This window comes from Eulemur rufifrons, chromosome 2, assembly GCF_041146395.1.
Source record: "Eulemur rufifrons isolate Redbay chromosome 2, OSU_ERuf_1, whole genome shotgun sequence".
In the NCBI taxonomy this organism is placed as follows: domain Eukaryota; kingdom Metazoa; phylum Chordata; class Mammalia; order Primates; family Lemuridae; genus Eulemur; species Eulemur rufifrons.
Genome location: NC_090984.1, coordinates 121305833 through 121330686, shown reverse-complemented (window position 1 = coordinate 121330686; position 24854 = coordinate 121305833). Strand labels below are relative to the sequence as shown.

The 24854-nt window shown below is 59.1% G+C and overlaps 1 protein-coding gene across 1 annotated transcript; it reads right to left on the bottom strand.

Annotated features, from left to right (window-relative positions):
* Positions 1-57: 57 nt before the first annotated feature.
* HHIPL1 (HHIP like 1) lies at positions 58-23972 on the bottom strand. The gene is made up of 9 exons (XM_069465290.1): positions 23891-23972; positions 18003-18649; positions 15157-15300; positions 12479-12807; positions 11925-12051; positions 9687-9832; positions 6741-6822; positions 3372-3454; positions 58-1051 (listed from the first exon to the last, which is right to left on the bottom strand). Exons 2-9 carry the CDS (start codon positions 18551-18553, stop codon positions 516-518), a joined length of 1998 nt encoding a protein of 665 aa, XP_069321391.1. The 5' UTR covers positions 18554-18649; positions 23891-23972; the 3' UTR covers positions 58-515.
* Between the last annotated feature and the right edge of the window lie 882 nt (positions 23973-24854).

Sequence of the window (24854 nt, the reverse complement as noted above, 5' to 3'; positions counted from 1 at the left end):
CGCCATGGTGAGGTCTGAGACGACCAGAGGCCCTGCCAGCACGCAGCCTCAGAGGTCGTCCAGTCCCCCCCGAGCACCCTTCCCCCGACAGGCGCTGGCTTCCTCCGAGGCAACCTGGCCCTCCCTTGGGCAGCCACAACCCACAGGTCACCATGGACCCACAGGTCAGAGGGATTTTTCTCTGCCCCACTGAATCCTTTCCTGTTCTCTCCAGTGCCTCTGCCTACAGGGCCACCAGTCCACACTATCTGGGCCACCTTCCTCAGGCCATGCTCCCGCTTGTCTGGCACCTTCCACTCGGCTGTGGGCAGGACAAGCCTGGTCTCCTCCCTCAGTTTGCTGGCTGTGCCTCTGTTAACATAGCCAGGGGCCATGTCTGCCCTCAGTCCTCAGGGTTGCAGGGCCAGATGTGTTCCTGCTGTGTAGCCCTTCCCCCAGGGTGCCCTGCAGCCCCAGTAGGGCCCCGCCAGGCTCCCCAGGACGCAGGGTGGTCTGGCAGGGCAGCAGCCTATGGCCTACAAGTCAGGGTCCTCGTGGCTGCACACGACGCCGGCGTCCTCATCGTGGCCACAGTTGTGCGTGCCCACGCCGGCATGCGTGCACTCCAGCAGGCTGCGTTCACCGCCCGCGCAGCGCACGTCGTCCAGCAGGATGGGCAGTGCGCGGCCCTCGCCGAACTCGGCGCGCTTGCTGGCCCGCAGGGCATGCGCGAAGCCCAGCTGGCGACACACGACAGCTGCAGCCTTGGCGTCCCATGAGTCGTCGCACACGGTGCCCCAGCGTCCGCCCACGAACACCTCCACGCGCCCACGGCCGGGGCCCAGGCCCGTGGGCCGCACCAGGCGCACCGCACCGTTCGAGGGCGCCGGGCCTGTCGTGCTCGGCCGCCCCCGGCGCCGCCCGCCGCCCCTCCGGCCCCCTGGCCGGCGGGTGGGCCGTGCCGGGCGCGGGGTGGGTTTGCGTGGGGCCGCCGTGGGGCGACTGCGGCGGGGCGCCTGGGTGGGCGGGCGCGCGGTGGGCCGCGGGGTGCTCTCCGTCCTCCGGATGAACTCTGTGCAGAGGAAGAGCCTGCTGTCAGAGGGGCCCGCTGCCGGGTGCCACCCTCCAGCCTATTGGGGAAGGCAGACCCCAGGGAAAGATGTCCTTGACCTCCTCTCCACTCAAATCCTGAAGATGGGGTGCCACTTGGGGTCCCATCAGTGCCTCTTGGGTCACCCTGACACCACAGGATGCCAGCCTGGAGCTGGGTGCCGGGTGCTTCTTCAGTCATTCAGCAAACACTCCTGCCAGCTGCTTTGCTCCCCTCCCCGCCCCCAACCTGCCCTCCTGGCATGCTCCAGTTTGGTGGGGGAGACATCCCCTGACACTAAACTCAGGAGCACAGTGGAATGGAAGGAGTGTCTGGAAGGGCTTCCAGGACCAGGTCACCCTTTCTGCTCCCAGTTTTAAGGGTGAGGAAACTGAGGCCTAGAGACAGGTAAAACTGCTGAGGGTCTAAGGCCGTCAGCGACCAGCAGGACAGGAGCCGTACCCACACAGGGACCCCTGGTCAGGATGAGTCTCTGTCCTCCCAGCTCCCAAGGCTGGTGGCCCTGCCACCTATCCCAGCAGGCCAGATGGGAGCTCCCTGGGTGTGTGGCTCGCTCACACGGCCCAGAGCTGAGGGGGAGTGAGGGCAGGGCAGGGCTGGAGCACAGCAGGTGCTGGGAGCTGAGGCGGGCGGCTCCCTCTGTCCCTGCAGGGTGTGAGGGCACGCTTGGCCCAGGTCAGCCACAGGGATGACCTCACTCTGCGTCAGACCCTGTGCTGTGTCCAGCCTAACCCCATGCATGGCAGTGGCAGGTACTGGGCACCGCCCTGCGTGACATCCCTCAGGGGAGGGCTGAACCCCAGACTACACAGTTACTGTGGGGGGGATCCCGGACCACCGGCCTAACCCCTTTAATCCCCCTACTGCAGCCAGTCCCACTCTGAAAACCACTGGGATGGGGGCCGAGGAAGGGCCTCTCCGTACAAGGCCAGCGTAAGCAGCACCAGGAGCACCCAGACACATCCCCACGCTGCCCGCAGGGAAGGGCGACCCGCAACTCCGGCTTTCCCGCTTCTCCCCTTGGCTCTTGCTGCCCCGTCTGCCTGCACTGTCCTCCCCCCAGCACCCTCCACCCGCCCCGGCACCCCGCCCCTCTTCTTTCCAGGCTCCAGGAACCCCAAGCCCCACCGCAGACTCCACTGCTGTAGGTGGGTCCCACAGGACCCGGCACACACTTCTGTCACAGGGCCTGGGATACTAAACGACTTCTCTGTCTGTCCCAGCCAGGGCAGGGCCTGGTCTCACTTCTCCCTGTGGCCCTAGCATCCAGCCCAGAGCTGGTAACTAATAAAAGTGCCAGAAACTGCTGAATGAGTGAATGGAAGACGCGCCAAGCCCCGAAACCAACTGCAGCCAGAACCAACTTCCAAAAACACCGAGCTCATCCCTTCCCCCAGCCTGCCACTACCCTGGCACCCCCTCCTCGGGGATGGGCACCCCACCCTCCCAGGTGCCTGCCCCCCTGCCTCCCTGCCCTATCTATCCCCCGACACACCCAGCCCACCAACTGGTGACATGCAGGGCACACTCGGTCTGCTGAAATACTTCCTCTGGCCCACAGAGTGGTTTTTAAAATTTTGAACTAGTTGCCAGCATTTCGAATTTGGAGATTGTTTGTAACAAGCTGAGAAGGCAAGGACCACAGCTGTCCCGCTCAGCAAGGCACATGTATGCGGTGCAGGAACGAAGGACGGTTCCCGCTCCTCTGAAGAACTGAAGATCCAGCAACACTGGGTCCTTGTTCCCACCTAACTCGGGCCCAGTGGAACAGGCCCCTGCTCCGGAGATACCCTTTCTGTGGGCCCAGACCCCTTGGGCAGTCATCTGTGGCCTCCTGACCCCTCCCCCCTCCCTCCTCACCAAGCTTGTCAAAGTGAACCATCTCATGGAAGGCCCCGCCCAAATGCCACCCTCTCCCCTCAAGTAACTCTTGTCAATCTCGCTTGCTCACACACAGATTATGTCGTCTCTCTCCGTCCCTCCCGAGAACTCTGAGCGTACCTTGCCTGGCACCAGCTATTGCTCCCCTTGCTCTGCTCCTTCTGAGGCCTGCAGCCCCTTGGGGCCACCCACCCACGGCCTGGGACGTAGTTTAAGGAGTTGTGGCCAGTCAAGCAGGACCCACGTTAGTTAAAGTTCCACCCACTTTAACATGGCATCTAATGTGTGCCAGGCAAGTGCCGGGCACGGGGTGGGCATCCGGCTGGAGGGGCAGCAGGTGTGAGCTGCAGGAGTCCTCCCCCCCCCCCCCGCTGCAGTGTCCCCACTGGTGGGCACTTACTTTCTTTGGGCACAAAGTGGACGAGGCGGCTCCTCACCTTCACCTGAGCAGGATGGATCTGACACTTGCCAGGTGGTGCCCGTCTGCCAAGGACACAGAGGAGGTCATGAGTCCCACCTTGGGAGCCTGCCCTGAGTGTGTCTCCCTGGCATCTGCCCTTCCCCTGCGGCGAGGGAGGAGCGGGGTCAGGCAGGTGTGGACAGGAGCAATAGCAACAAGTGGCCATTTACTGAGCACCTATTGTGTGGCCTGTGGCATCTCTCCATGCCCCAGGACGCTGAGAGCCCACCCCCAGGACACGAACCCCCGTAACAGCCCGCCAGGCGCCCACTTAGCCCCTGCCCGAATGGCACCAGGGCTGGAGGCTTACTCGCGCCTGAGCCACTTCTAATTCAGAGCATGGCCCCTGTCCTCGGGCGCGATCAAACGCCAGTCCCTCTCCTCCCCCAGCCTGCCGGTCTGACTCCTAGAACTGCAGCCCGGTTCTGCCCCCACCTCACCGCCCCCCCCCCACAGCCTTTGAGGAGGGGCTCTCTGCCCCTCTGGTTGCTGGATTTCTGGCGATGCCGAGTCTGAGACAGTCCTCTGCCTGGAGGGCCAGGGAGGTCCAGTCCACCTAAAGGATGAGGCGGGGGCTGGGGGCAGAGGGACGGACTGGGGCCTCGGCGTGGGTTTGCGAGAGCCGGGACAGAAAGGAGTCTGAGAAGGGTGCCAGGGCTGTGAATTGGGTCTCCTGCGACATCTCTGAGAGGCACTGGGAGGGAGTGGAATTCCATTTTAATTAGTTTTTGGCTGTGGATCTGTGGTTCTTTGAATGGGACCAACACTATTCCGGGACTGCCCCACGTGGGCCCACGACTTCAATAGGGTTCCAACAGGGTCCTGTCAGCCCGAGGTGGGAAGCCCAAGGGGTGAAGCAGCCACGTGACACAGAGCAGCCTCCCAACATGCTTGGCAGAACAGGGAAACCAAGGAGGGACACGGCCTTTGTCCCCAGAGGCTGCAGAAACACAAGCAGGCACACATGCTTCTCAAAGCTGAGTTTTCTGTGTGCTCTGACCTCCAGGGATCATCCACAGGCTTCAGACAGACCTGGCAGGGGTTTTGTTCCTTCAGGAAATCATGTTAAAAAATCTTTGTTATGCAAAAAGGTAGGAGATACACCCCAAAATGCCACCGGAGTTCTGCTGGGGCAGTAACGGATGGCCCAAGCCCTGCCCCCTCCGCTCCCTGTTTCTTGGCTTTCCAGACCCCTGTGACAGGGCTTCAGTGCCGCCTGTGGGTGCAAAGGGACACACTGCGTCCAAAAGAGAAAAATGAAAGGGAGGCGAAGGGTCAGGGTGGGAGGGGGCGTCGTCTACTTCTGGCTCCTCCTAACCACAAGACATCCCGCAGGAGCACTCCCTAAGTCTCTGCAACAGTGGTCCCCAACCCTTTTGGCACCAGGGACCGTCTGCGGCTGGGTCCCTAACGGGTACTGGTCCGTGGCCCCAGGGTTGGGGATGGCAACTCTACAACATGGGACAATGAGCCACAAGGGAAGGGGTGCTGCAAAGGCCAAAGGAGATGATGGATCCAAGGCAACATCTGGCAGGAATTAGGCGCTCAATGTATGTGGTATTTCCTTAGGGAAGCATTCTTCTTTAAAAATTGGAAATAACCTAAAATTCCAAGGAATGGATAAGACAATTATGGCAGAGTGACTCAGCAGAAAATTACACAACCGTCAGAAACAGCCCGTTTGAGGGTGATGTTGCAGCATGGAAACGTTTATACAAAATAGAGAAAATAAACGAAGAATGCCAAGTTTTCCCGGGCCCCAAACGTGACATAGATCCCGGTGCTGCACAGATGGAGACAGACGGGACCTCAGGGAAGCGGGAAGGACGGATGAGAGCAGGAAGTAATTATGTCTTTCTGGAGAAAAAATGATGTCAATTAATGTTTGTGCTTTAAAAAAAAAAATATGTAAACATGGAAAGTCTGAGAAGCTGTCACAGACCAGAGGACACCAAGGAGACATGGTGACTAAATGTTGTGTGGGATCCTGGAACAGAAAAAGGACATTAGGGGACAACTGGAAAAATCCTTTAAAAAAAAAGAGTGCAGTGTTTAATTAACAGTAAAGTACCAATATTAGCTGATGAGTTTGGCAAGTGTACTTTGATCACATAACATGTTAATAATAGGGGACACGGGGAGGGTATACGAGAAACTCTACTATCTTTGCAACTTATCTGTAAATCTAAACTATTCTAAAATTTTTTAAGTGCTATAATATTTCAGGATTTTTCCAAACCTAGTGTGTCTCAAAGTTTAGGGTAACTAAACACATTGGGGGCTGTCCCAGGGTCTGCCAACCATGACCAGATGGTTGGTGTGCGACTCGGGCTTTGTGCCGGAGGGGAGCTCCAGCTATCCCACACCGGCGCGCTGAGCAGGAGCACAGCCGGCAGGAAAGCCGCAGAGAAGAGAAAATCTAAGGGCCAAGAAGCTGCGTAAGAAAGACGATCTTTCGTTCATTCATCAAACATCCCCGAGTCTGCTCTGTGCCACTCCTGGTGCTGGGCTGACTTTGCAGAGGTGAAGAGACACAGCCTTGGCCTGGAGACTCCCAGAGCAGCTGGGAGACGGCTGTGTAGCTCGGAGATTACAAATTTGGGTTACAAGAGCCAAAAGAGGGACAGATGGGGCGGCCGGGGGCCCGCTGGGCAGCAGCCGAGGGGCTAGGGCAGGGCTCCCCGGTGCATGACTTCCTGTCTTTGTGCTCACTCCACCCTGTAACACAGGCAGCTGAGAAGTTACACACAGTTACACACGGAAGGAGTCAGAACATCACCTGGCACAGAGTTAGAGGCCTACACCCAGAGGCAGAGATGGAGACAGAGTGGGGAGCCCCAGTGTGTTCTAGCCAGCACCCGATGGTGGTCCCCCCGGGCAGGTGCAGGATGCGGGGACACACAGGGTCAGGGTGTGTCTGGGACACACCTCAAAGGCCAGTCGGGGGTTGGGGTGCAGGGAGAGTCTGGATGCAGGGAGCGGGGCCAGGCAAGAAAGCGGAGTCGAGCCTCTACTCAGCTCTCAGCAGCCCTAGTTGGCAGCTTCTGCTCCGTCCTGTCTGAAAAGTGCTGCCTGTCTGCGTGCACTCTGAGGCACACAGAGCCGGCTCTGACCACTGCACCTGCCCCTCACCAGTGGTGCAAGCTTGGCTACTCTCTTCTCCTCTCTGGGCCTCAGTTTTCCCATCTGAAAAGTGGGGATATTAATAATGCCTGCCTTAGGGAGAGGTAGAGGGGAAATGAGGTAATGGAGGTGTCCTGGCAGACGATGACAGGAGCTCAGCCAACGTCCCGGACAGACAGGACTCACCTGGAGGGGTCGATCACTTTGTAGACAACCCCGCGTGCAGCCGTGGCGCTCGGCACGCCAGTAGACATGAAGTACAGCTCCCCTGTGGAAATGAACAAGGCAACGAGTGAGTACACTGCCTGGGATACTGTCCCAGCCAGCCCTGCCTCAGCCCCCAGCTGCCCTGAGGATCGGAAATCAACCCCCTCAGCCAGCTACAGGTGAGGGTTCCAGGTCAGCCTAGCTGTCGGCCCCCAGGACTGGAAATGAGGCTGGGAGAGGTGTCCAGACATGCTCAAGGGCCCCTGGAGTGTGGGATCCCAGGCTCTGACATCCAATCTTGCCCCACCAACTACTTCCTGGGTGACCCGCAGGCCCACACGACCCTCTGAGCCTCAGCTTCCTCATCTTTAAAATGGGCACGGCCCATGGGGCTGTTACGAGGATTAAAAGAGCACAGAGTAAGTGCTCAGTATTAGCTACTGTTGCTGTGGTCAGGCAGGGCAGACAGTACATGGCAAGGACTGTGACTCCAGCCCGTCCACCCAGCAGCTGCGGGATCTCCAGCAGCTCTGTGATGGCCCCACTCTGAGCTTCAGTTTCTCCACCTCTCAGAGCTGTGGTGAAAATGTAATGATCAGAGTTATGAGCACCTGGTGCCGTGACGGTCTCAGGAAATGTTCAAGGACGCTATCAGGAAATGTTAGTTTTCCCTGCTCCTCTCATCCCAATCCTATCCCAGACCCCTGCTGCCAGAGGCACCTATGCCCAGAAAATAGACTTCATTATGCCCATCTTACAGATGAGAAAACAGAGGCTCAGAGAGGTCAAGTGGCTTGTCCAAAGTCACACAGCAGTGAATGGTTAAGCCAGGCCCAGAACTGAGGAAAGTCTGCTGCCCAACCCCACACCAATATAGGATGCATGTGGCTGGGAGCCCAGACACGAGTGGCTCAGCATGAGGACTCAGCCATGCAAATACCTCTATCCTTGTAAGAGGGTAGCAGAGAGCTCCCCCAGGGCTGGGGATGGGGTGAGCATGGGGGGGTCCCCCAAAGAGGCTGAAACAGACAAGTTGGTAAGAGCTTGGAGGAAAGCATGTCCCTGGGGCCAGGTGCAGTCAGGGAGGGCTACATAGGGGTGGCGTCAGAAGTACCCCAGGGAATCAAGGAATTCTGCAAAGGGAAGACACTTGAGGGGCAACTGGGGTAGACCCAGCTGTGACAGGGCTGGGGGATGAGAGCAGACGCTGAGTGGTCAGTGACCCCTGAGCCCCCCAGGAGCACCCACCCCACTAGGGAGGTGGGGGAGGGGTATAGGCCCACACAGTGATGATGCAACCTGACGGAGTCAGAGTAACCTGGCAAGATGGCCCTACGGAGAGTCCCTAGGCACAGCCCCAGATGTGCTGTGCCACCTTGGGCCATCACTTCCCTCTCTGGGCGTCTTCCTGGAGAAAGGCCCTGGGAGCAGGCCGGTCTCCCCTCTGGCCGTGCCGCCCTCACACCTTGGAGGAACTTCCTGCGTGCACTGCTCCCTTGGTCTGAACACTCTTCTCCATCCTCCTCATCTGGCCGACCAGACCAACGACCAGACCAACGTTAAGTTCCTGCTCTAGGAGGCTCCCAGGGGCCAGGCGGGGCACAGTGCCCCGCCCCATAATGGGGCATGAATAGTCGGCCTAGTTTCCCCATCTGTAAAGTAACAGGATTGGACCAAGCAGACTCCAAGACCCCCGATCTGCTGGGAGCTGTGGCCTCCAACCCCGTGCACACACAGGAGCCTCCACTAGCTGCCTGCCCACGCTGTCCTCCTGGTCTCTGTGGTGTGGACGGTCCCTGGAGCACACTAGGCCAGCAGAGAGCCTTGTTTTGGAACTTGCAAGTGTCAGAAAAACAACTAGAGAGGCAGGTAGCAGCTGGAGCCGGGAGCAGGCAGAGGTTTGTTTGTGTTGGTCCCCAGCGCTCTGTGCCTTCCAGGGGCCACCCACCAGAGCCGTCTCTGGGGGCTGGCTCACAGGGGCCTCCTCCTGGTTTTCCACATCACTCGGAGGGCTGAGGAGCTGCACTTTCCTTCCAGGCCCTGCATCTGTTCCATCCCCTTCTTCCAAAACATGTAAACCTCCTACTGACCAAAAGAAAGGGCCCAGGGGGCTTGGGGATGGCAGTGGGGGCTGGGGCTGCCCCTTTGGAAATTCAGACTCTGTGGTTCAACAAAGGTTTCCCAGACTCAGCCCAGGGGACTGTGGGCATGGGGCCCTGCAGGGAATACCCCTCCAAAGGCCAGGGTGGGTGTTGCCTAGCAACCCCAACAAGCATCCGTCAGGGCCCACTGGGGGCCCCTTGGCTTTTGTTTGATGACAATCCCAGGACCGAGGACAAAGGCAGGACGCTGAGGCTGGAGCAGGATCCAGGCTCCCTGGCCCCTCTTCTTCTCCCCTCCCTCTCTGTCCCTTGCACTGAAAACACAAGTGCCTGAATGCAGGACCCACTAACCAGCAAGAAGGCTGTGTCCACCCACTTTGAAATAATAATGTGGGTGGCTTCATTTAATGCTCCAAATACATTTGCCATCTGGAACCCAGGGCCAGTGGAGGTCTCTGGGGAGGCTCTCTTCCCCCACCTGTCTGCATTTCCGACATTCCAGATCCTTCCTGGTCTGGCTCACTGCTATAGACTCTTACCCATGTTATTGCTTACCCATCACAGCAAACCTGCCCAGGGGAGGGGGCAAGGGACGGTCACTGCTCCCATTTCCCAGACAAGGAAATGGAAGCTCAGAGAGGTGAAGACTTGCCCACAGACGCATAAGCAAGGTCTCCAGCCCACTGAACACCTCCCTCTCCAGCATGAAGGTTATTTCAGGCCTGAAGCTCCACCCCTCACATGAGAGGCCAGGAGGACCCACGGGTGGGGGTCCAGCCCCCGGCATGGGCAGCCCAGATGGAGAGGTCTCAGGAGCGCTCACCGGCCTCGTCCTCCGCGAAGGAGATGATGTGTGGGTAGTAGTTGTTGATGAGGCCTGGGAACAAGCAGGTCTGGCCACGACCCATGCAGATCTCACTGTACTGCCACTGTCCTGTGCCCGGATTCTCTCGCAGGGACATCAGACGCCTGCAAAGGAAGAGGAGCTGTGAGGTCCTGACTGGCCCCCAGGGGAACCCACCCAACAATCCATCCATCCATCAACCCACCCACTCATTTACTCATCCCTGCAACCCAGTCCATACATAATTTCCAGGGTCCAGTGCAAGATGAGTGTGATCAAAAATTATGGAGAATTTGAGATGGTGACCACAGAACATTAGACCAAGTGTGGGCTTTTCCGAGCATGGGCCCCGTGTGACTGCACAAGTTGCACGTCCATGAAGCTGGCTTTGTGCACAACCTTTACTGAGCACCTACCAGAAAGACGCTGGAATGGACAAGACCAGCTTGGTCACTGCCGCCTCAGTGCAGTGCAGCCCACTGGCCAGCAGAGGGCACAGCGCTTTCAAGAGCTGACCTCTGTTTCAGACCCGGCCAAGGCTGGTGCCCCGGAGTTTGCACATACTTTGGCACCACCTCCGCTTCAGATCAGGAGCTGGAGCTAAGTCATCTTTGGAATATGCTAATCTTCCCCCTCACTCTGTCTCTGCTTGGCAGTCACCCACTGGCACTTCCAGGCCCTGCTCAGACATCCCTTCCTCTGTGAAGCCCTCCCTGACTGCCTGTGAGCTGGGCTCCCCCAGCACAGTGCCTGGGCTCTTGGGTTGCACTACAGTGGACCGAGGATGGGTCTGTCTCCCTGACTCATGTGTGAGGTGCTCCTCACCTCTGTCGCCCTGGCCCTGGCCCTGGCCCAAAGCCTGACCCTGCAGAGGAGCTTGGGAAATATTGGCAAAATTAATTGAATTTCTATGGTCAGAGGACTTAGGCACCCTGGAGGAAGAACAGATGGGGGAAAGGAGAATCCGGGGTAAAAACAGGCTTCATTTAGACCCATTTTCCAGATGGGAAAGCTGAGTCTCAGAGGAAGAGGCAGATCTGGGAGAATGAACCAACATCCAGGGGCCCAGGTTCTCTCTCAGCTCCAAGCTGCAGTCTGGATACCAGGTCAGCAGCCTCTGAGAGGTAACAATTCCCACACAAGCCTCAGGCGTCCTTATTTCCTCTCCTGGGCTGCCCTCTGAGGAGGCAGGGTGGGAACCATTAAGAGCCACCATCTACTGAGTACTACTAGATTCTGAGCGCTGCATGTGTATTAACCGACTCAGTCCTCAGAACAGCCTAGGAGGTAGGTAGTCCTGTCACCTCCACTGCAGGTAGGGAAACTGAAAACTGAAGGTGAGGAAAGATGAAGTAACAGGCTCAAGGTCACTTGGCCAGTAAAGTGGCCAGGACTCAGACCCGGCCATTGAAGCCTGCACAGACTAGCGGCGTGCCAGGTGTGTGTCTCCCCTGGGCTTTTCGGGTCCTCAGCTTCCTCTCTGTACAATGGGACAACCAGGTGGTCATGAGGCTCCATAAGCTCCCCTGGGGACAGAGCTGGCTCATGGCAGGCTCGGGGGGCCTGTTTCCTCCCTGTCACAAAACCTGTTTGTGATGTGACTCATCTTCCACTCCACCTCCCCCCTGCCCCCTGCCACCCTCCAGGGTCTCAGTGGGTCGAGGTGACACGGCCCCAGAGCATAGGAGCCCAGCAGCAAGGCACCACCGGCCACCATGGTCAGCTCTGGGGCCCCACAAGCCCTTCTCTCCTCTCCCTAGCAGGGGGGCCTCAGGCCACGGCCCTCTCTGGCTTCCTTTCACGGCCGGGGCCCTGGGTCCTTGGACCTCTGCTCCCTGCAGCCCTGGCTGCGGGGGAGGTGGGCACGGCAACTGGTGCAGTGGCAGGTCCTGCATCCCCAGGAGCAGGGTGGCCCTGCGTGCTGAGGAAATTGCTCATATTCTGCTTTCCTGCCCATCAGCACCACTGTCAGGCCCAGAGCCCGCGAGCCTCAGGAGGGAGGGGAAGATGCTGGAACTGCACTTAGACAGGTATCCAGTCTGTGTCTTCGCCACGGTGGTACTGAGGCAGCCAATATCGGGAGAAAAGGGGGCGGATTAGGGTGTTTGCCCCACTCCTCGGACCGCTGTGAGAGCAGCTGTGCACGTGACACACACACTCCTTTTTAGCACAGTCCCAGGGAGCCGGGGACAGCAGCCAGGGCAGTGGGCCACTCACCCGCTCATGAAATCGCCGAAAATGTAGAGGCCGTTCAGGTTGGGGTACTCACAGCCACGGTACACGTAGCCCCCCGTGACGGACTTGCCCATCTTGTGCGGGTAGGCGAAGATCGGCAGCACGTCGTCTGCGGGGGGCAGGGGCAAGGACAGATGAGCGCGCGGCGCCGGTCCACCCTCCAGATGGATTCCGGGGCGTGGCAATGGGTCCCCTCCCCCGCGACAAAGCTTCCAGGGCAGCCCTGAGTCCTGCGGTCACAGGGTCACAGAGGCGACCGCCGGCATGGCGAGGTGGAAAGCACGTTTGCAGGAGTACCAGTGCGGGATGGGGCCGGGAGGAATGCGGGAGCGAGGCCGGGAGGCCCCCGAGGCGCGGGGAGGTTCCGGGTCGGGGCGCTGGTGCATGGCCTGTGGGATAGGGGTGTGGATCCAAATGTTGGGGTACCCGTGGCGGGATGGGGGCGGGGGCGGTCCCAAGGGAGGCGTTGGCGCGCAGCCCGTGGGGTGGGGGCAGGGGCGGATCCGGGTCGGGGTCCCCGGGGCGCGGGCGGTCACCAAGGGACGCGTTGGCACACAGCTTGTGGTCGTAGCACTCGAAGCCCTCGCGCGCGCGCCAGCCGTAGTTGCGGCCGCGCTCCACCAGGTCCACCTCCTCGAACTTGTTCTGGCCCACGTCACCGCAGAAGAGGCGCCCGCGGCCCGCACCCGACGCCGGGTCGCCGCGGTCGAAGGAGCAGCGCCACATGTTGCGCACGCCCAGGGCGTAGACCTCCGGCCGCGCGGCGGGGTCGCCCACGAACGGGTTGTCGCGCGGGATGCGGTAGAGCGGGCCGCGCTCGTTGCGGTCCACGTCGATGCGCAGCACCTTACCCAGCAGCGCCGACCTGCGGGCGGGCAGCACAGCGCGCCGGCTCGGGGTGGCCCTACGCCAGGGCGCAGGGGCACCGCGGGCAGGCGCAGGGGGCGGGGCTGACAGCTACGCCAGTCGCGAGGGAGCCTGGGCGGTGGGGCCACTGCCGGGTTCCATCCTGCTCAGCCACTCCCAGCCTGGAAACCTCATTCATTCATTCAACATTTATCCGGCACTTTCCCGTGCGCCAGGCCCTGTGCCAACCATTGGACACAACGTACCACCTTTTCCTCATTCCATCCTCACAACCTTTCAGGTAGCTGGGTACTATTATGATCCCCACTTTACAGATGGGGCAGCTGAACTCAGAGAGGCCAAATACCGCGCCAGTTGCCACACCTCTAGGAAACGGCAGGGCTGGGATCCCAGGGAGCCTGGCTCCAGAAACCCAAGGTCTTGACCACAACACTCTCCGGAACGTCAGTGTCCTCAGCTGTAATATTGGAGGGGCCCCACTCAGTCCTGCAGGACTGTGCTAGGAAAATGAGTCCTGTTGACAGGACCCGGCATGGTGACCAGCAGGTGACCACGAAGTGTCTGCCGAGTCAGTGACTGGATGACTGCAAAGTCAGTGCACTGAACAGAGTGTGCAGGTGAGGGCTGGGAGAAGGGGAGGGCACAGGGGTGCAACCCCGCCCTCCACGCAGCTATGGGGGATGAGTAGATGGGTAGCTTCATGACAAAAGTGAGGCATGATGGGGAAAATCTGCAATGAGCTTGAAGACAGTACAGAGGGGAACATTGCCTTTTCATCCATGATTTTTTATTTTTTTAGAAATGGGGTTTCACTGTGTGGCCCAGGCTGGAGTGTAGTGGTGGCAGGATCATAGCTCACTGCAGCCTTAAACTCCTGGGCTCAAGTGATCCTCCTGCCTCAGCCTCCCGAGTAGCTGGGACTACAGGCATGTGCCACCACGCCTGGCTAATTTTTTTATTTTTATTAATATTTTTTGTAGAGATGGGGTCTTGCTATGTTGCCCAGGCTGGTCTCAAACTCCTGGCCTCAAGCAATACACCTGCCTCGGCCTCCCAAAGTGCTGGGATTACAGGCAAGCCACTGTGCCTGTCCTCATCCACGATTTCTGATGTACCTGCTTAATGTATCATTTCCCCCTCACTGCTCGCATTTGGGTGTACTCCCTCCAGGCTGCTGTTCAAAGCAGGGCTGATACAGTTTGAGCAGGTGACACAAGTGTGTCCTCCGTCACTCTCACATACCATTAGCACCCTAGTGTTTCCGTTATCAGTAGGGACAGCTAACACATGCCCTCTCTAATGATGATAAAGTGCCCCCACTCCATAGATGCCTCGTGGTTAAGCCCCTTGTGCTGGCCTCAAACTCCTGCCTGTGCTCCAGCCTGCTCGACACCGCGCTCAGACCACACCCTGAGCCCACGCGCCACACACCAGGCGTCCGCACATCAGTGGGCAAGACTCATAACAGCAAAATAGTGTTTTTAAGCTCTGTCCAATTATCCACAAATCCTTAATTTCTATTTTCTCAGCTTCATCTCTAAACATATCCCAAACATGAGAAAGCTGGGATGACTCTTACACCGTCACATCTAAAAGCACAAGTCACAAACTGTGAGCACTTTAATTACTGTAATCAACATCATACTCGCTATTTTTACTTTCTGGGCTGAGGACAATTTTGTCATCTTGGCTAAGGGAATGGAGGGGGCCGACTTGAGACCCCTGAATATCCTTGTTTACACTCACAGAGCTCCACGAGAGCGTGTGTGTGTGTGTGTGTGTGTGTGTGACGCGTCACACGTGCACGTGTGGAAAGCAACAAGCTCTTAAGTTCATTTGCTCAAGCCAGGAAGTGGGTAAAGGAGAGCGAGACCTGCACTTTGACCCCTGGGTCTCCATGGGTGACCCTGGGACAGAACACTGGCCTACCCACACGACCCTGCTCCAACCAGCACACACTCCCCCTTTGGCTTGGGGTGCCCCCTTCCCTTCTTCCAGCAGGGCTCCAGCAGGGCTGAGCTGACCTTAGAGAAAATCCTAGCTTCCCAGAGGCTCGCTGATGTCACCTGTCAGGCACCTGTGACAAGTGGATTCTGTGCCTGACCGCTGGAAACCACAATTCCCTTTACTTCTCACGACAAGCCTCTCCATGGGGGTGAGCATTCCCCTCTGATGAGAGCAAGTGACTTGCCTGGGGTGCCCAGCTAGCTGCAGGCTGAGCTGGGACCCAGAGCCCTTTCCACTGCCCTACACTGCTTGGCTGAGGAAGTCACTCCCCCTCCAGAAGAGTGGAAGAAGCCCAGGAGTATGTAAACCAAGCCACCAGCCAAGCAAAAGCAGAACATACTTGTTTTGGGCATTTCCAAACTTTCCAAAGGGGTCTCCAGCCATCCCGCCATCTCCAGTGAAGATGTAGAGGTACCCATCGTCCCCAAAGAGCAGCTGGCCCCCGTTGTGGTTCGAGGCTGGTTCTTCAATCTCCAGGATTATCCTAAAGGAAGATAAGCACCCCCACAAAGCTCAGCCTTCGATATATGGGCCAAAAGCACAAAACAAGATCACAGCAATAAAACCTCCTCTCTTGGATGTCATTTCACAAGGGAAAAGAGTTTCATATCCTTATAGCAAGTGATTTTTACAAGGATCTGGTAGGTAAGCTGGGCCAGGATAATTCAGTCCATTGTGTAAAGGGGGACCTGGAGGCTCAGAGAGGTTGAGCAACTTGCCCACGGTCACACAGCCCATAGAGCTGGAACTAGAACTCAAGTCTTCTAGTTCTGGTCTAGTGTTTTTTCTACTGCTCTCCACTGCCAGCACCTGCCCTGTTACGATTATATGAAATTGTCGACCTGGTCACTGACACGACTGGCTTCTTCCTCATCCTAGCTTCCCACACACCAGCTACGTATGCTGAGCACATTGAGCATATTGTACACATTCCCTCATTTGTCGTCTCCCAGAACTTCTAGGGCTGGTGGGCTGGACGGTGCGGGTTGCACTCAGCTCCACGCTCACCCCGCAGGAAACTCCCTCGCGCCACTGCAGGAAGCCTGACTCCCCCTGCCCGTACTTCCCAGTCGGCTTCCAGTTAGGGCTGGCGAGGAAGGGAGAAAGCACATTTCTCCGGCTTCTGGCTTCTGGCTCTGCCTCCAGAAGCGGCGGCTGCAGGATTAGCAGCAGCGGCTGTTACACTTGGCCTCCCGAGTCTCCACCCAGACATCCTGGAACCAAGAGCAAAAACACAGCAGCACAAAGAACTTTACCCTCTTTTCCTCCTGCCCAAGAGCGGTAGCAGCTTCTCGCAGTGGCAACTCTTTAGGTAGCTTAGCCCTCCTCCTTTCCTTCTCCAGCCCTGCAATGCCTTTGTAATCAACTCCCTGTACTAAATTCCCTCTGGCCGAAATACTTAGCGTGATTAGCTTTTCCAGGATTGCCTACTGATTTGTTAACCCCTTACTGATACGAACAGGAAAAACTGTGATACAGAAAAGTCAAGTAACTTGAACCCAGGACTCTGGTCCTTCAGGGCCAAGACTGGAAGCCTTTGCATTGAGAGGCCACAAGACTTGGTGAGTGACACAGAGCCCAAAATTTTGGGTCCTTCATGTAGAGCACAGCTCAGACTGTCTGGGATCCCAGCTCCGGGAAGGGAGACTGACAGCTGATTCAGGCAAGGAGGACCAGCCGTTCCTGTCTGCCATGAGCTAGCCACGCCTACCTCTCTCCTGAGCGAGTCACGTTCTGGGCTTGTACTTGTGGGGTCCCCAGAGGAACTTTGCTGAACCCCTACTCTGAAAAAGCCTCTTCTGTATATTTTGTGTCCCACATTTTGTCTTTATCAGGAATCAGTTTTTAAAAGTCACAGTTGAAGACACATCCATTCTGTCCCTCCATCTCCCCTCTGTCAGGTCCATGGGATAAATGTGGTCTCTCTTGGAGGACTAACTGTACAGACTCATGTAAGAGCACGAGAATGATGTTTCCTCCTTTTGCTCTGGCTGCCAGGAAGCTCATAGTCAAAATTAATGCTATATCACAAGATCCACATCAACCCTCACAGCTAGCATATTTGATTCCTCCTCCTTTTTATACATTCAATGTTAAGATTTTGTCAAATACATGATGTGCTGTTATTTGCCAATCTGCTCTCAGACCTCTTGGCCCTCATCCTACTTCCTCTCTACTTCAGGGGATCAGCTCCTGCAAACTACATTTCCCAGGCTCCTTTGCTAGCTGGCCTCCCACCAGCTTCAGTGGGAGAAGGCACTGGCAGGAGACTGGCGAGGGGAGAGGGCCGGGGATTTCTACCCCTCTCTCTGCTTCAGGCCGTGTCTTGGCAGCAGCTGCACCTGCTCCCTGGCTCCAATTCCTCCTGCCCAGGCCCAGTATGGTGCCAGCCTCCCTGGGTGGCCCCAGCTCCTGGAGCCCAGTGTCCCCACCTTCTCACTTTGTCCTTCCAGCCCGAGGGGAGGAGGCAGCTTCCTTCAGCTGTTAAGCTCAGAGGTGCCTCCTAGCCCCAGGTTGCTCTGTTATCATTTCTAACACCTGAGTAACTAACCCCAGTATCAAATTCTGCCTAGTGAATTACCTGAAATGGGGTTTATTTCCTACTGGGCCAGACTGATACGGTGCCCTTGTGCCAGGCCAGGTCACACCCATTCTGGAAACAGGTGGCGCATAAGTAATACGCAAAGAGCAGGCTCTGTGGGCGTTGAGACAAGAAGCCTTGGTGGCAGGAAGGGGAGCAGGTGGCCTGGGGCAGAGGACCCAGGTGGGGCCCTAGAACGCTGCCCCTGGGCCAGACCAGGGCTCCGGCTCTGATACTTCCTGGCTGTGTGACCTACCCAGTCACTTCCCCTCTCTCAGCCTCCACTTCCTCATCTGTAAAATGGGAAAAATATCAACACCCTTACTGGGTTTTCTGAGAAGACAATGAAATGAACCATCTAAAGAGCCTGAAACAGAAGAGCCGACGCAGACATGTCGGGCCTTGCAGGCCAGGTGGAGGGGCTCGGACATGACCCTGTGTGAGGTCTGTTTTGGAAAACTGTCCTTCCCCAGCCCCAGAGCATGTCATTCAGTCCCCTCACGGTGCGTGTTACGTGATCACAGTATTTAACAAGGGGATACGAACAGACGGTGTAGACGGGCACCTGCCCCGCCCCCCGGGCCTGGGCCCCCCAGGGAAACCACCTCTCAGAGCCATGGTCCACGGTGTTCTCGTCATCCTCAGAGACCCTGAACTCACTGATGCGGATCCACTCGTCGAAGCTGACCCCCACGGAGTAGTAGACGTAGAGCTTGCGGTTGTGCCGGAATCGGGGGTGGAAGGCGATGCCCAGGAAGCCGCGCTCGTCGCCCTCCCAGGGGGAGGTGAGCACCGCCCGGCTGATGTTCAGGAAGGGCTTCTCGAGCCGCGAGCGGTCGGGCAGGTAGGCCCACACCAGCCCCACCTGCTCAGCCACGAAGAAGCGGTGGGTGCCGTCCCGGGCGTGGACCATGGCCACGGGGTTGCGCAGCCCGTTGGCCACCTCCTCCAGGCATAGCTGCAGGCAGCCCTTGGCGTCGGCCACCACACGGCCCAGGTTCGAGTTGAGGTTCTCGTTGACCAACAGGTGCGGGAAGCAGTAGTCCGCGTCGTCCAGGGACAGGTAGTGGCAGAACTTGGCACGGTTGCCCTCCAGTGACCAGAGCATGCGGTCGGGCGAGAAGTGGCGGAACAGGCCCCGGCACGTCTGCCACATGTCCAGGCAGTAGTCCTGGCAGAGCCCGGGCACCGTTCTCAGGGGCGTGGACGGGTCCTCGGCGTCGTAGAGGTGGGCCGCGTACGGAGAGCATTCCTACAGAGAGAGGGACAGCTCAGAGACGCTTCGTGGAGATGCTTCCCAGTTGCGTGGCCTTGGGCAGGTCACCCCCCTCTCAGAACCTCAGTCTGCTGCTCTGTAGAGTGGGGACGATGCACCTATCGCCACAGGTAGTGTCAGCTACAGCCGCAAACCGGATCCTGCCACGTCCTCAGCCTCCCTGCTGTCGTTCTCACCTTAATGCTTCTGTTAGAACAGGTCACGCAGCACCTACTACTGATAGCTACTACAGCATCAGCGGCTGCTCTCGGGCCCCTACTGTATGCCAGGAAGGGTCGAGGCACTTTATTTGCCCTTTCTCTTTTACTATCATGCCTCTGCCCTGCTCCATTGACTCTGTCACCTTATTTGGGTCCCGATTCAAGCCTCACCTCCTCAGATCCTCCCTGACCCCCCCCCCCCAGTGCACCCCCCACATTACCTTCTGGCCTCCCACTCTGCTTAAAAACCAAAACCAAAACCAGCACTCCCTGATCCGGCTCTGCCCACCTTCCCTTTCCTAACGCTCCTTGCCATCTCACACCTCTGAGCCTTAGCACACGCTGTTCCCTCTATGGGCGTGCCCTTCCCTGAGCTCTTCTGGGGCAGACAGAACTCTCTTCATCCTTAAATAACAGCCATCGCTATTGGAGAAACAGGAACAACACATAACAACAGCTCCTGGGGTTGGGGCAGGCTGGGCCGGCCCTGCTGGGGCTCATCGTGACCTGCATCCCTCCTGGGCCACCTCAGCGGGAGGGATGTTGTTCCTCCCCTTGTGCAGAGGGGAAGCAGAGGCTGTGAGGAGGAAGCCACTAGCCCTAGGTCATACGCCACAGAGCCCACGGCTAGGGTTTGAGCTAGGTCTGCCCAAAGGTGCTGGCTGACTCCTCACCACACACCCAAACCCCACCTATGCACCCCCAGCCCTGCCCAGAGCAGAGCCTCAGCTCCCAGCTCTGTGGGAACCTCCTTCTGTTAGAGCCCGGCCCGCGGCGTGGGAGTTATTTACGTCTGTGTCCGACACACACCCCTGCCCTGCAATGAGCTCACCGGGCCAAGGCCCGGTCTGACTCAGCTCTGGGCCCCCAGAGGCCCGGGGATGCTCTCCCCCAGTGAGGGGGGTGCCGACAGCTGCCCTGCCTCCCCTTCCTGGGAGGACCGGGCCGCGTTCCCACAGGAGGCCTGCAGGGGTCGGGGGCGGCACGGAGGGGAGTGTAGGGGTGTGGCAGGCTGCCCCCCAGGCTGTGTTCCCAAGCCCTGGACCAGGCCCACGCACTCCTGTCACACGGTTGTGGCTTTGGTCACACCACAGCCTGTCCTCCTGGTCCCTCAACTGCTGTGAGGCTGAGTCTCACCCAACAGGCCAAGGCCCACTTGGTGGTATGTGTCTGGGGCCTCTGGTCACTGTCCCAGACCCAGACAAGGGTAGCATGTCTCACATGCTGCTGACGAGCGGGCCACATGGCCAGGGGGGCCCCCTGCGAGGTGTCGTCTCTCCCGACGGCTGAGGGCGGGTCCGGGAGGGGCTGCACACACACAGGCTTCATTTCATCTCTGCAAGGTACGGTCATAGTGACTCGTATTTCTTAGATGAGGAGGACCTGAGGCTTCAAGAGGGCCACATGCCAACAAGTGGTAAAACCAGGGCTCTAACCCAGGCCTCGTGACGCCCAGATTGTGCTCTTTCCAGAGTAGCCAGCAACACTTCACCCAACAAGTGTTCGCTGGGCACAGACTGTGTGCCGGCCCCCCTCTCAGCTCCAGAGACACGACGGGGAGCGGGGCGCACTTGGAATCCAGCCCGAGAGCCTTCCACTCAGCACAGCCCAGCGCAGAGCCGCACAGGGAGCTGGCCTGGAGGTGTCAACATCTGTGCCTCAAACACTGGGTCCAGCGGACACTTACTCATGGCCCACGTGCTCTTACTTACACACAATGCAAACGTGGTGCCTGGACCAGTGTGGTGCACAAGTAGGAAATGACCAGAGGGTACAGCGATTGCTGCTGGCGAGGAGGACGATAGCAACTGGGCCTCACGGTGTCGGGGGGAGGGGGAGAAAGCCCATGGGAAGCCGGCCCAGTCCCACACTGCCCAGCTGCCCGGGCCACTCAGTGCAGGGCAGACGGCCAGCCCACCGCACCGCCCCAACCGCAGCCACTGGCACTCATGACTCATGGCCCTGAGCCCGTTTCTTACGTCCACCGCCTGTTCTTTGGAAAGACCGAGCCTTTGTACGTGATGTTTTCTCTGTCAGATTTCTCTCCTCGCCCACTCCCTTGTCTGGCAAACTCCTGTTCTTGACTCAAGGCCGGACTCCAAGGTCCCGTCTTATCCTCCATTCTCCCAGGGCCCCGCCTGCCCCTCCCGGCCCTCGGGATGCTCCCATGGCACTCTGTGCGTGTCTCAGACACGACATTCCCAAACTGTGCCTCTGTGGCTTGCAGCTGAGCTCTACTTCTGCTGCTCCCGCACCGTCAGCACAGGGGCTGGTCTGCTTGGCTAGGACTTAACTACCTCTTTCCACCTCTGTCCACTCCACAGACTGTGGGGCCCCAGGGCAGGGAGCCCAGGGCCCAGCACACAGTGGGGCTTCAAGGAGGGAGGCAGTGCGGCAAAGCGATTAGAAGGCTTTGGAGCCAGAGCACACATTCCCTGTGTGACCTTGGGCAAGCTCCTTAGCCTCTCTCTGGCCCTGTGTCCTCATCTATAAAAGGGAAAAGGAACCCCAACCTCAGAGTGGTTGGGAGGAATAAATTGAGATGATGCGTGGATTAAGATTTGTTTGGTAAATGCCCAAATGGTATGAGCTATCAAGATGCAACTCAACGTTCCCTCCTCCAGGGAGCCTTCCCTGACTTATGATGCATCCTTTTCCCTGCGTCCCCATGGTGTTCAGTACCCCTGGGGGAGTTTCTTGCACATTCTGGTGTTTGTCTCCTGAACTGAACAAGGGGAGGCTAGGACTGTGACTTGCCAGCTGCCTCCGGGCACAGAGCAGCACAGGGCTGACTCCGCACAGGCTGCAGAGAGAGCCTGCTGAATGCGTGGGCCACAGAGCACACCTCGCGCAGACTGCCATCAGGAACTGGGCTCTGATGACTTCAGGTTCTTAGAGACACCACCCAGCCACAGGAGCAGATAGTCATGTGAAAGGCTCACACCAGCCACTCTGGGGCACCGCAGGCCACGCTGTCCTCTCTCCTCCAGGACACACTTATCTACCGGACAACCAGGGCAAAGCCCCAGGAAAGCGTCTCCTGTCCCCCCCCAGGCAGACGTGAAGGCCTGAATGCCATCATTGACTGAAACCTTTAAATAAGGCACCTTGGCCACCTCCCCAGGGGAAATCGGGAGGCCCCAAGTCCAGACTCAGCCTTGGCTGGCCGAGAACACAGTCTTCCCCCCAGCGTGCTCCACGAGGCCCCATCAGGGGAACCGTGGCCCAGCCTCAGCTGCCCTCTCCAAGCTCACTCCAGACATGAGGTCACTCCCAGAGACGCCCGGGCTGCGGTGCTTGCAGCCATTCCACCGCTGGTTGCTCAAGCCAGCTGTCCTGGGAAGGTTCCCAAGGGAAGAGAGGCACCTCCTGCCAGGGGACAGCATCAGGATGGGCCCTCCCTTCCTCCTCTTCAGATCTGCCCACTTCATTGCCCTGCTGAGCCTGGCACATAATAAGTGCTCATGAAACTAATGAGGCATGGATGCACGAATCCTGCTGTGTGACTGGGAGTCACATAGGGAGACCAAAGGACCTGGTCCTGAGAAGCCCCCAGGCTGGTGAGAGAGGCAGATGCTCAGCCAGACCCTTCTAGCTCCCTTGAGATGCACAGTGTGGGAATGCGCCAGAGGCCACCAAAAGGAGTGCAGCCCACCTTTTGGAGCATTCTGGAGCTCCCCAGGGCCCCTCTCCTCATCTTCCCAGCACTTCTGGCTTCCCACATGGATACCCCATTCATATCAGCAACGAACATGGTCCAAGTCCCCTCCTCAGCCACCACTGGGCTGTGTGACCACTGTGAAAGTCCCTGCCTTCTCTGGGTCTTCCTCGAATGGGACTCTGGGCCTCACTCAGGCCCATCCCAGGGCTGGGCAGCAGCAGGGGCCAAGGAAGCACTAGGGAAGTCCACTGCAAGCATTTACTGAGCCCCTAATATGTGTCATTTAATCTGCATGGCACCCCTAGGACAGTTAAGTTTGTCCCCATTGTAAAGATTCTGTAACTGAAGTGCAGCAGTGGCCTGCCCAGGCCATGCAGCTGGGGAGGTGGCAATGCAAGGGTCAAACTCTAGTATGTCTGACTTCCAGCCCCTCCCCACAACGCCTGTCCCCTGTGGCTGGGTCTGGGACACTGTTCTGTCCCTTGGGTCCCCTCTATCCCCCAGGCTTCTCTCTTTTCAGATGCTGGGCCAGGGCAGACTTGGGGTTTCTGTGTCTTGCCCCCATTTCTGCATTCAGCCAGGCAGCGTCCCTCCACCGGTTCTGGTCAGTCACTCAGGCGTCAGACCCCCTCAGGAGGAAAACAAACAGCGGTGACACAGCAGGGTGTGGGCAGAAACAGGGGCTCCACGCTCACAGGTGGAGGAGCTTGCAGCAGGCAGAGATTGGGGACAGGGAGGGTTCACCAAAGGATGTGCTCAGGTGGGCTTGAGAGAGCCTCTGCCAGGTGAGGGTGCCACCCAGGGAGAGGGCTCCACGCCAACAAAGGTGGGGGCTGGAAACGCCTAGGGCATCAGGGTGGTGGAGGGGCTCTCATGGGGAGAAGTGGCCCCCTACATGCAGCCTTCGACAAACCCACCCCACGGCAGGGCTCCACTGCCCCCACCTCCCAGGGCAGCGCAGAGCAGCAGTGAGCGGGACAAATGTTCCCCCACCCTGCTACCGGACAAGGGCGGGCTCCTCGGGGTGGGGTACTGCGGGATCGACTCCAGGGATCCCAGGGCAGAGCAGCCCCTAACCCCTGAAGCAGTGATGACATCTGTCTGTCTTTCCTGTCTCAGGAGGGGAAACTGAGGCCTAGAGAAGGCCCAAGTCCCAAAGTTAATCAATGACAAAGCCAACAGCCGTCCCGGGATGCCCGGTCTCCCCACTTGGGGCCTAAAGTTCTGGAGTCCGCTGCCCAGTCCTGACCTCGCCCCAGTGCGGTCCGATCTCCACCCCAAGACTGGGCGCCTGTCCCCCTGCTCGCCCCACCTGCCGGCCCGCGCCCGCCCGCGCCCCGTCGCCCGCCGGCTCACCTGGCACAGCAGGTCGAGCGCGTAGCCGGCGCACGCGGCCCACACGGCGGCGTCCACGCGGGCCGCCAGGTCCCCGAAGCGGCGGGCCAGCGCCGCGTCCTGCTCGGGAGCGCAGCAGCCGAAGGCTGAGTACTGCGCGCAGAAGCGCAGCGGCTGCGGCGGCCGGAAGGGCGGCCTGAAGTCCAGGCACTGCGGGTGCGCGGCGGCCGGGAGCGCCCGCAGCGCCAGCAGCGCCCGCAGCGCCAGCAGCGCGCCCGCCCCGGGCCCGGCCCTCTGCCCCGCCATGCCGCCGCCGCCCCGCCTCGCCCCGGCCGGGCCCGCGGAGGAGGAGGCGGAGGGGGGCGCCCCCGGCCCGCCGTGGCCCCGGCGAGCCGCTGGCCGCGCCCCCAGCGCCCGCCTGCCGCCGAGCCGGCACCCTCCCGGGGCGCTCTCGCGGCGGGCGAGGGGCGGGCCCTCCCGGCAGAGCCTCGAGTTTGGGGCCCTCCCCTTCTAGAAAGTCATCTGTGGCCGGGGACATCCGGCGGGACTGAAGGAAGAGGGGAGCGGCGCGGAGCAGGGCACAGAACCCCGCACAACCTCTGCCGCTTCCTCCTGGACCCCAGGCTTTCCAAATACGGTGGCAGGGGCCTGGCCTCTTGGAAGCCCCGGGTGCCCAGTGTGTTTCCAGTTTCTGCCAGGGATACAGGTTCCTCCCCCGGGGCGCTATTTAGCCAGGGAGGGACAGGCGGTCTGGACTCCTGGGTTCCAATTCCACCACCCACTGGGCTAGGGGAGGGACACCCTGTAGCCAGTGACCAGAATTCCCACGTAGCTACTTAAAAATGGGGGAGCAGGTAAAGGGCAGGCGGTGTTGCCCCCGGACTCAAGAAGTGAAACCTAGGCCTCGGGGTGGGGAGGGAGGATGGGGCAGCCCCCATAGTCCACCCTTGGCTCCCACCCCCTGGCTTCTTCCTGTTCTCCCCTC